This window comes from Mirounga leonina, unplaced genomic scaffold (assembly GCF_011800145.1).
Source record: "Mirounga leonina isolate KUSES-001 unplaced genomic scaffold, KU_Mleo_1.0 Mir_150, whole genome shotgun sequence".
Taxonomy (NCBI): domain Eukaryota; kingdom Metazoa; phylum Chordata; class Mammalia; order Carnivora; family Phocidae; genus Mirounga; species Mirounga leonina.
In genome coordinates this window covers 23870174-23881971 of record NW_023270374.1, presented here as the reverse complement: position 1 = coordinate 23881971, position 11798 = coordinate 23870174, and the positions used below count along the sequence as shown (strand labels likewise).

Here is an 11798-nt window from a genome sequence, read left to right as displayed (position 1 = left end):
TTTCATCATTAAATGGAGATCAGTTTGAGTTGGAACTAAAAGCACATTTTAATGGTTTAGACATGATGAGCTGAGATGAATTGGGGGATCCTGAATGAGTCCAAGTTTCTGAATTAAGCAACAGGATGAATTGTAGGTGTTGATTACTCAAAAGGGAAGACAAGGGAAAAGCCAGACAAACAGAGTTGGAATTCAGTTTAGGACATTTGAGTGTGAGATGGCTGAGTAATCCAAGAGGACCTAGCAAATACATAATTCAGTATGTGAGTCTGGGCCTCAGAGATGTTGTCTGGGTTGAACACGTAAATACAGAACTTGCCCAAGATCACACAGCTTCTGAGCAGTGATGGGGAACAGGGAACAAAGCCTTCTGGCCACATTCATGCTTCTTTCTTGAAGACATGCAAAGCGCAAGGAAATGGGAATCTGTCCTTTAAGCCTAGAATTGCACAATCATTTTCCCTCTACATAACTGCTAAAATAGAAAGTCTGAAATATTACATTTCAGCTACTGTGCTGAACCTGGGACCAATACTATCTTCTAAGTATTAAAAGTTGTGTCTTGGCGCCTGGGTGGCTCAGTTGGTTAAGCGACTGCCTTCGGCTCAGGTCATGATCCTGGAGTCCCCGGATCGAGTCCCGCATCAGGCTCACTGCTCAGCGGGGAGTCTGCTTCTCCCTCTGACCCTCCTCCCTCTCATGCTCTCTGTCTCTCATTGTCTCTCTCGCAAATAAATAAAATCTTTAAAAAAAAAAAAAAGTTGTGTCTTAATCATGCTACTTATGCCAGAAAATTTCTGTGTCCCTTCTTGAAACCTAGCTTCTGCCAAGCCCTTATCCCCTGTTTGACAAATACAACTAAGTGTCAGTGAATCTCAAAGATATAAACATCATTAAATTTTCCCACCAGACTTCTAAGTCCCATGAAAATTAAAATCCAACTGTATAAATTGGTCATTTAGTGAGTACATGGCCTTTGATCCATTGGTCTGGGCTGAAATTGTCATTTGTCTAGTAATGGGAAATGCAGGTAAAGTGTCTATGGTGAAAAAGAGAGAGAAAATAGGGAAAATGGCAAAGAAATATTATGAGGCAGGTGACAGAAGAAACCCCAAAAATTACTAAGAAAGGATACTCAAGAGAGAAGCCAAGGCAAACATAACAAAGGCTTCAAGAAGGTGAGCAATGTTGAAAGGGTGGCTAGAGGCAAAGTGTTAAATGGTAAAACCTGGGGCACCTGGGTGGCTCAGTTGGTTAAGCGACTGCCTTCGGCTCAGGTCATGATCCCGGAGTCCTGGGATCGAGTCCTGCATCAGGCTCCCAGCTCAGCGGGGAGCTAGCTTCTCCCTCTGACCCTCTCCCCTCTCATGCTGTTTCTCTCTCTCTCCCCCTGTCTCTCAAATAAATAAATAAATAAATAAATAAATAAATAAATAAATAAATAAAATCTTAAAAAACAATAAAAATAAATGGTAAAACCTGAAGAATGCTCGAGTTTTTCAACAAAGAAGGCATTGGTGAGCAAAACCAGGGCCTTTTCAGTGAAGTGATAGGCACAAAAATCAGATTTCTCTTAGTTGAGGTGAGATTAGGAATCTGGAACTTAGAGAACTTAGTTGGGAACACTGGTTCTAGAAGTCTGGATCCAAAGAGGGGAAGAGATGAAATATCAGCCATGGAAGAGGCGTATACATAACACAATGAAAATTCCATAGCATGTCAACTATTAGTTGTGACTAAGTTTGGAGTGGAAAAACAATATCCCTAAATTCTCAGGAAGGAAAGGATCTTAAAGTTTACCAAGTACAGTGTCCAGCTTCTGTTCCAAATCCCTCTCTAACACCATAACCACAAACACCTCTACCTCACACCCAGAAATGATCCTCCAGACTCAAAACTGGGAGAATTCTGAGGGGCAAGCCTGCTTAGTCCACTTTCCAACAGCTCTACCTCTTAGAAAATGTTGCCCTAATTTGTCCAACAAATTCCTACACTCAATTCTAGTCCTCCATCTGGTTCTGGTTCTTCCTGAGGATACCACATCATACCAAACAGACCAGGATGGTTCTCTAAATGTCAGAGGCAACCCTCTTGTCCTTATCCTGATCCTACAATGTTTACCCCGAGGACTCAGCAATCTCCCCCATATATTCATGGGATCATCCAGACTCAATCCAGTTGTCATCTACTCTGCAGCCTTTAGAATTAATCACAACCCTCCTGGTGGTACCAAAGCAGAGCAGAAATGTGATCTCGTCCCTTCCTGGCACCCTCAACACTACAGAGCTATTCTAGCATACTGTTTACTTTCTTGGCCAGGGTCCTTTCCTATACTCTGTTGCTCCCCAGTTCCAGCCTAACCTTCCCCTGCCCAGTGATGACTGCTCACAGATGAAAGACACACAACATGAGAAGGAATGTATTTTTATGGCGAGGGTATTCCAGAATGAGGGAAGAATCATTCCAGGAGGGGGTAAGTTGGTGATACTCAAATTCTAGAATAGCTTGAAGTGTTTGTAACTGACAGGTTGGAGTCAGGGTCATAATCCTTCACATTGTTAGAACGGGCTATTTTCACAGAAAGTTTCAGGCAGCACTTTTGATCATCTGGGCAGGTTAAGTATTGAATTTCATTTTTTCTGCAAGCGTGTCTGCACATGCCATGGTAAAGCTGGCATGGAATCCAGGGCTCTTGGCTCTTGCCATACTGGGATCTGAACAGGCCACCTGGGGAAAACATAGCCATGTTTAGTTTCCTTGCAGCAGTGATAATAGGAGTGGGGAAGCATGATTTAAAGAGAACAAGCCCTGAGCATATTAACAGGATCTGGAGTCAAAACCACCTCAGTTCAAATCTGGGCTCCATCACTATAGCTCCTCACCCTTAGGCAAGTTACTTCGGTTCTCCGGCCCACCACTGCATCATTTTCACAATGGGTGTCATAATAGAGCCAACTCCTTACCGTTTGTGATGCTTAGATTAGCATATATAGTATGCTCAGAGGAGTATCTGGTGCATAATAAGAAGTAATGAAATATTAGGCAGTGTTGTTGATATGAAAGTCTTTTCCTGAGGGTCCAGGGCTTCAAGGGCTGCTCCTGTGAGCACATTTTGGACACATTTTCAAGTGCCCATACAGATGTGTGCTCCTCACACAGAGCTCTCTCACAGACAGCCAGGCTCCACTCTGAGGCAGGGCACACATATTTGAGCCCCGGCATGCCGTTGTACTTCCAAACATTCGAGCAAATATGCATCACTCGTGTTTATACATTGGCCCCACAGAAATCGATACCGCACGTACATGAGCAGCACACCGGTGTGCACACACGGGCCCATATGCACATGTCCATATTCACATAAACTGAGCATATACACATGTGCTCACATACAGACTTCTACCACACACTCTCCACATATGACTAAAGCCCATTCATGAGTATTGATAGCTATATATCAATCATCCAGATATGTGCATGTGTATATAGGTTCTTCAGCTGAAAATACCACTGACAAAGTTCCTTACACTTAGTTAGCCTTCTTTTTTTTTTTTAATTTTATTTATTTGAGAGAGAGAGAATGAGATAGAGAGAGCATGAGAGGGGGGAGGGTCAGAGGGAGAAGCAGACTCCCTGCCGAGCAGGGAGCCCGATGTGGGACCCGATCCCGGGACTCCAGGATCATGACCTGAGCTGAAGGCAGTCACTTAACCAACTGAGCCACCCAGGCGCCCTAGTTAGACTTCTATAAATACTAGTCATCAATAGTATTAGTTACCTATTGGAACTTTCAAAGACAAAGGAGCCAAAGAAAATACTAACAATCACTGTCACATGCCCAACATCAACTATGTGTCAGGCATTTTACAAATGATATCTCATTGAACCTTCATAAAAGCCTATTGTTATCTCTGTTCTTTAGATGAAGATACTGAGGCTCAAAGAGAACTCTTGTTCTGTCCACATTTCCATAGCTTGTACTTGACCATCGTAGGATTCAATTTCTTCTCTATATGATATTAAGCCCATTCGCTTTCCTCTCTGTGTCACATTGCCTCTCTATATGATAGGATTTCTAGGACAGAGTGGCATCTTCCTGCATGTCTTCAGGTATAAGAACTTCTTCAGCTATCAATAGAAGTCTAAAATCCATAGCTTAACACTCCAGGACCTTTTCCACCCGTCCCCTCATTTCACACCCATTCATCAACACTCACTCTGTGCCAGGCCGTGTACTCAGTGCGAAGTATGCAGAGGGCCCCAATGCCCACCCACATTAATAAAAACCGGACAAGCAAGTCTGACATTATTTCCTGCATAGAAAAAGAACATTTTGATAATATTTTTACAAAAGAATGTAAAATGTCCCAAGTTTAGATGAAGTCAGAGAATGTGAGGGGAAAGAAAGTAGAAAAGAAAATGCCTTAGTGGTAGACATCCCATAGCATTTGGGCGCTGGTATGTATATGAACTGCCCCAGAAATTGGGATTCCAGCCCAGAGAAGGCACTCAATTGCTGCTACATCAGCCAGCCTGCTGATTAACCAAAGCAAGGAGGTAAAAAATGGTACCCCTTCATCCATGTTCCAACGTCATGGTACTGCTGTGTTTCCTACTTTAATGCTCACCCTCATCATGGAGCCTCTCTCTCTTTGGCACCATCCAACTTAAAAAAGGAGGAGGTCTTCAGGGGGCCTCGCTAGAGTGACACCCATACTCTTCTGGCTAACATTTGAACTGGTGGACTTTCATTTTCTCCCAAATACAGTGGATGGAAGCCAGGGCACCCAAGATCTCCTCTTTGTAGTCACCAGAGGATGAATAAGAATATAGATACCAGGAATGATATTCAGGCAAGCTGACCTTTCCCTCACTCTCTCCATAGAGAAAACAGGTCAAGGCAGGCCCAGGAGGATTCTGTTTACTGTGGCTAAATAAACAAACAAAGGTTTTGTTGTAGATATTTCTAGTTTCTCAATCCTGCAGCTGTTCTAACCCTGTATTGTTCTGCATCACTAGAAACTAATACCCACATCAAATTAACATCACCTTTGATCATCCCTCCATCTCCAAATTGAAGTCAGAGGCCTGCTTTGATTTTATTTATTTATTTATTTATTTAATTTTAATTTATTTTTTAAATTCTCTTTAAAAAATTTTTATTTAAGTTCAATTTAATTAACATATACTGTATTATTCATTTCAGGGGTAGAATTTAGTGATTTATCCATTGCATACAACACCCAGTGCTCATTACTTCAAGTGCCGTCCTTAATGCCCATCACCCAGTTACCCTATCTACCCACCCACCTCCCCTCCAGAAACCCTCAGTTTGTTTCCTAGAGTTAAGTCTCTTATGGTTTGTCTCCCTCTCTGTTTCCATCTTATTTTATTCTTCCATCCACTCCCCTATGTTCATGTTTTGTTTCTTAAATTCCACACAAGTGAAATCGTATGGTATTTGTCTTTCTCTGATTGACTTATTTCGCTTAGCATAATACCCTCTAGTTCCATCCATGTTGTTGCAAATGGCAAGATATCATTCTTTTTGGTGGCTAAGTAATATTCCATTGTGTATATATACACCACATCTTCTTTATCCATTCATCTGTCAATGGACATCTGGGCTCTCTCTGTATTTTGAGATCTACTTTTAAATATCAGCTTTGCCTCTGACCTTTGTATTCTGTACCCAGTCTCCCAATGTGAGAAATGGGAATGAGAAAGTTTGCACCAAATCATAAAATCTCAACTGTGTTTGTGAAAAAGGCTGTTAATAAGATGTGTCATACTTGGGGTGCCTGGGTGGCTCAGTCGTTAAGCGTCTGCCTTCGGCTCAGGTCATGATCCCAGCGTTCTGGGATCGAGCCCCGCATCGGGCTCCCTGCTCGGCGGGAAGCCTGCCTCTCCCTCTTCCACTCCCCCTGCTTGTGTTCCTCTCTCACTGTGTCTCTCTCTGTCAAATAAATAAATAAAATCTGTAAAAAAAAATAAGATGTGTCATACTTTATAATAACCTGAAGACTTGTTAAGTATACTCACATCAAGTCTCTAGAGATTCTGATTTGATAGGTCTGAGGAGAGGCCACAGCAAACGTGCTTTGCACAAGTGTCCCAGAAAATATGCATTGGTTCCTGCCTGAAGTGAGAGCCACAACCCTGCCTGACTTTCTCACATTGACCTGTAGACATTGCCCAGCTCATTTTCCACTTTGGACTTGTATTAAGAGCAAATCAAAATATCATAAATTGAAAAACAAAACATATGCTCTAGACTCTAATAGTCCCATCCAAAGCCAAAAGCAATGTAACACATGATTTCTCTGCCACCTGTGCATCCCAAACATGATCCTTCCCTGCCTAACTTCTGAGGTTCTTCCTACCCATATATATGTTTTAGGCATAAGTCATTTATATATTCAATCATTCAATAAATGTTTACTAAAACCTATTCTGTGAAAAGCACTCACCTCAGCACCAGGAATACATAGATTTAAAAGACAGAGTCTTGTCTTTCAAACAGTTGAATTTTCTAAGCCTATGTTTGGAGTGATGAAAGGAAAAAATGACTTTGATTATCCTAAAAAAGTTTGTCCAGAACAGTTCCTGCCCATTAATTCTGCCAGGTGAAAGTATTGAATGGTTATTAAGGGAGCAACACTATGTACAACTTCTGAAGCATAGAATGCTGTCTTCCTTTGTTGTTGTTATTTGCAAACCCACCTGTGGTTTCTACCACTGCTCCAACGTGGAAACTGAACTTTACTGAATGAGAACAAGTGTCTCTTAAGTAAAGAGGATGAGACAGGGTAAGAAATAAGGGGTAGGAGAAAGTGAAGTAGGAAGAGGATGGGAAGGGGAAGGAGGAATAGGAGAGGGAGGAGAAAGGGAAAGAGGAGAAAACAGTGACCCTGAACTCAATCCCAAGGAAGGAGAGACAACCTTAGTTCTCTATAGGGCTGGGATGAGACTACTCCCATGTCTCTCTGTACTTGCCAAGGTTTGAGGAGAGACACTTGAGGACGTTTCAGCTTCCTGATTTCATCTTTCCTCACTGCCTACAGTTACATGTATTGCTTTTCAGTGCCCCTGAAAATCATACTCAAGAAACTTTTTTAAGAATTTGAAAACAGGGGCGCCTGGCTGGCTCAGATGGTTAAGTGTCTGCCTTCAGCTCAGGTCATGATCCCAGGGTCCTGGGATCAAGCCCCGCATTGGGCTCCCTGCTCTGAGGGGAGTCTGCTTCTCCCCCGGCTCATGTTCTCTCTCTCTCTCTGTATCTCTGTGTCTCGAATGAATAAATAAATAAAATCTTTAAAAAAAAAGAATTTGAAAACATTACCAGATATTTTTCATGCAGCATTCATTCTCCCCATTTCAATAGCCACAGCTCTGCTGTGATGAATGAAACTGTCTTTCTCAAGCTTAATTACCCTCAAACTCAGGCTAAGCCAACCCTAGCCCAGATAAACCCCACATACGCCCCACTTGATAATACACCTACTTAAACCAAACACCTAACTCCAACTCGCAGCCTCATCTGTTCTCTAACCACCTAAGGCTCAGTTATAAAATTTAACACAAACATGACACTAGCCAAGCCACCCATCTCCAATTCACAGCATCAATCCAAAATACAGCCCAACCACCACCTTCACCCTAACTCTCAGTTCTACACAACTCCACCTCCAGTTCCATTCAACAAAAATACCATTCCCTCTCCAGACTACACCAGAAGATTAGTCCAGCCCAGTGCTATAAGCAGAATTGCTCACCCTCACCTCATTCCCACTCATTTTTCTAATATTACTCTCTCTCAAAGTCATATACCATCCGCCCCACAACTCACTCTCCCAAACTACCACTGATTCCTCTAATAGCTCCCCAACTTGGATCCAATCTCTCACATCTAATGTATGCATCAAGCTCCCCTCCCACCGACAGTACCACCTAAAATGCTTCATGCTTCAATACTCCACTATGCCAGGAACAGCAGGAGCAACAGTCTCTTAAATTTATCTTGGCAGAGAAGAACCAGGAGAGATCTTGACATGAGATGGACCATGGGAGTAACATTCACAACCTATCTGAGACCAGAACGGCCATAGGTAGTGCCTATGGTATGTGAGTAGGAGTCATCTCAGAGGTCATCAAGATAACAATACCACATGCAAGACCCCAGAACCTTTGAGAGAGGCCTGAGTTACCTGGAGTCTTACGAACCAGGATCAGAAGGATGGAAATGGTCATTAAATAGGGCTTCATGACTGACATGTCCTGAGAGAATGGAGGGCTGTGCTGCAGAGGACCGAACAGAGATCACTGCAGCAGAGCAATGCCCTGCCTTTATTAGTTTTGGAAATGGGCCAGGGTTGTGTGCAGTGAACTAAAAAGGATGAGACATACCTGGGGTCAGCCAGGCAGAAGGATAACATGTATCACATATCTCAGCCGGGCACTCTGTGTAAGTATGGGAGATTTGCCAGCGGCACCCATGTCATAGTGGGCTTTCCTTCCCAGAAGAAAACAAAGGCAAATTAGAGGTAGTTGGCATTTTGTGTGAGACAAATTTGAATGAGTGAATGAATCAAGCAAGCAATCAGAAAACTAATAGATAGTTATAAGGAGTCCTTTCTTAAACATTTGTCTTTATCCTCCTGAGAGTAGAGTGTCCCCCTCTGTCAGTAGTACTTACTGCATATCCAATCCAATACTAGGCGTCAAGGACTAACAAAAGAGAAGGGAAAGACAATGAGGATCAAAGAAAAGGTGGAGAAGATAAACTGAAGGGGAAGTATAAATGGGTGAAGGAAGGGAAAGACATGAGGCAAAGATAATGGCAGTTCATATTTACCATGAATCAACCACATGTCAGTTTCTGTACTAAATACTGTGGTCTAGATCTGAACACTTAGGACAACACTGTGAGGTTAGGTAATATTTTCCACTTCATGGATGAGGACAAGAAAATTTGAAGAGGTGACTAAGCATTCCTAAGCCACACATCTGATGAGACATAGAGCCTAGATTAGAAATGATATCTGTCTGACAGTATATGTCTTTGGGGTTTTCCATTCTTCCTGTGAGTGCAAGGACAGAAATGAGAGATAAGACAAAAATATAATCAAATGCTAAAAATCAGAGAGTAACTCACTGTTCAAGATAATAAATTTAGTTTGAGGAATTCAGTGCTCTTCTCTTGAGAAATGGTAATGAAAGAACTTTTGGGGGGAAACCACATTGACTTTTTATACTCCAATGAATCATGTGGAAGGTGGGTGGGTTGGATCCAGTCTTTTGAATGGAAGTCTGGAAATGAATGAAAAGGCTCTTTTCAAAAGTCTAAGATAAGATTGCCACATCTTGCCACAACAAGGCAAATGGAACTGGACTAGTCCTCCCAAGGGTAAATGGAATTATACTAGCCATCCCACTATAAGCAACTCTAACACTTGAAAAAATAGAGAAAGAGTTACTATTTCAGTTACTGAATTAAAGGCAGAGCAGAAATGAAAAGGCAACTTACAATGTGAGAAAATATTGCAAACCACATTTCTGATAAGGGGTTAATATCCAAAATATATAAGCAACTCATACAACTCAAAAACAAAAAAACAAATCATCCAATTAGAAAGTGGGTAAACAAACTGAGTAGACATTTTTCCAAAGAAGATGTTCAGATGGCCAACAGGTACATGAAAAGATGCTCAACATCACTAATAATTGGGGAAATGCAAATCAGAACCATGAGATATCACCTCACACTGGCTAGAATCACTATGATCAAAAAAGACAAGAGATAACAAGTGCTGGTGATGATGTGGAGAAAAGTGAACCCTTTGTGCACTGTGGGTGGGAATGTAAACTGAGACAACCACTATGGGAAATTATAGGGAGGTTCCTCAAACTAAAAGTAATACTTCCAAATGATTCAGGAATTCCACCTCTAGATATACATCTGAAGGAAGTGAAATCACTATCTCAAAGAGATAACTGCATTTCCATGTTGATTGCAGCATCATTTGCAATATCTAAGACATGAAAACAACCCAAGCGTTCATCAACAGATAAATGAATAAAGAAACACTCTCCAAGAAAAGCCTATACCTGGCCAAAGGACTACGGAAAGGGTAGCCTAATGACAGAAAACCATCTTGGCAATACTCACCCTACTCCAACAACACTAATGGAAAAATCTCAGTCCTCCTTTCCCCATGGTTTCAGAAGGTTTTCACACCCTACCCATGATTTTCACCCCCTCTCTATAAAAGCAGTGCTCAGACTTCCTCACCAGCTGATGGTGGTGGGGACATATGGGAAGGTAATCTTCCATCTCCTAAATGGCAGAAGTAGGAGTTGCTTTGATTCTCTTGTGAAGTAGTGTCAACAAAGCCTGGGGGTAGCTGAGCCTCCTTCTCCACCCACCATTAATGGAGACTGAATAACATAGTGTAAGTCAGGGCTAGTAAGCATTTTGCTTTTCCCCCACCCTGCTTTGCCAGCACAATCCAAAGGGAAGATTAAATATATACAAGTGCCCAGCGTCAAGCTATGTCTCAGCAGAGGATTGCTTGCTAAGAAGAAAAAGGAGAAGGAAGAGGAGAAGAAGAATTATTCAGTCTCATAATATCATATCCAAAATGTCCAGAACACAATTTTTAAAAAACACTCTTGCCAGAAACAAAAAAATAACAACATGAATTGGGGGGGGGGGGGAGCGGTGCGCAGGGCCAGGGACAATGAATAGACACCAATACCAAGATGAATCAGATGTTGGGATTTCCTGACAAGAATTTTTTTTTTTTAAAGATTTTATTTATTTATCCATTTGAGAGAGAGAATGAGACGGGGGAGGGTCAGAGGGAGAAGCAGACCCCCAGCTAAGCAGGGAGCCCGATGTGGGACTCGATCCCGGGACTCCAGGATCGTGACCTGAGCCGAAGGCAGCTGCCCAACCAACTGAGCCACCCAGGCGCCCCCTGACAAGAATTTTAAAGCAGGGCGCCTGGGTGGCTCAGCTGGTTAAGCGACTGCCTTCGGCTCAGGTCACGATCCTGGAGTCCCGGGATCGAGTCCCGCATCGGGCTCCCTGCTCAGCGGGGGGGTCTGCTTCTCCCTCTGACCCTCTTCCCTCTTGTGCTCTCTGTGTCTCATTCTCTCTCTCAAATAAATAAATAAAATCTAAAAAAAAAAAAAGAATTTTAAAGCAGTCATCATAAAATATTTCAAGAAGCAATTAATAATAATTTTGAAGCACATAAAAAGTAGAAAGTTTGGCAAATAAATAGAAGCTATTAAAAAACTGAATGGATCTCAGAAAAGAAAAATATAATTACTGAAAATTTTGTTATTATGTTATGTTAGTCACCATACAGTACTTCATTAGTTTTTGATGTAGTGTTCCATGATTCATTGTTTGCATATAATTACTGAAATTTTAAAAATTTACTGGAGGCATTCAGTGGTAGAGTGGAGATGATAAATGATATAACTGATGAACTTAAGGAAAGGTCAATAGAATTTTTTTTTTTTTAAGATTTTATTTATTTATTCATGAGAGACACAGAGAGAGAGAGGCAGAGGGAGAAGCAGGCTCCCAAAGAGCAGGGAGCCCGATGCAGGACTCGATCCCAGGACCCTGAGATCATGACCTGAGCCGAAGGCAGACGCTTAACCATCTGAGCCACCCAGGCACCCAAGGTCAATAGAATTTATCCAATCTGAGCAACAGAGGGGAAATAGATTGAAAAAAACAAATGGAGTCTTAAGCACCTGTGGGACAATAACAAAAGAGCTAA

General features: G+C 42.0%; 1 protein-coding gene across 1 annotated transcript; it reads right to left on the bottom strand.

Moving 5' to 3' along the window:
* Window positions 1–2488: 2488 nt before the first annotated feature.
* DEFB116 (defensin beta 116) lies at window positions 2489–8274 on the bottom strand. Its single transcript, XM_035005672.1, has 2 exons — window positions 8208–8274; window positions 2489–2727 (listed from the first exon to the last, which is right to left on the bottom strand). Exons 1-2 carry the CDS (start codon window positions 8272–8274, stop codon window positions 2489–2491), a joined length of 306 nt encoding a protein of 101 aa, XP_034861563.1.
* Between the last annotated feature and the right edge of the window lie 3524 nt (window positions 8275–11798).

Bases quoted from the DNA above. Each gene is read 5' to 3' on its own strand.
- DEFB116 (XM_035005672.1), bottom strand. From the start codon at position 8,274: ATGTCAGTCATGAAGCCCTATTTAATGACCATTTCCATCCTTCTGATC. The intron at 2,728-8,207 runs GTAACTCAGGCC...TGTTTTCCCCAG, and splicing joins CCTGGTTCGTAAGACTCCAG to GTGGCCTGTTCAGATCCCAG.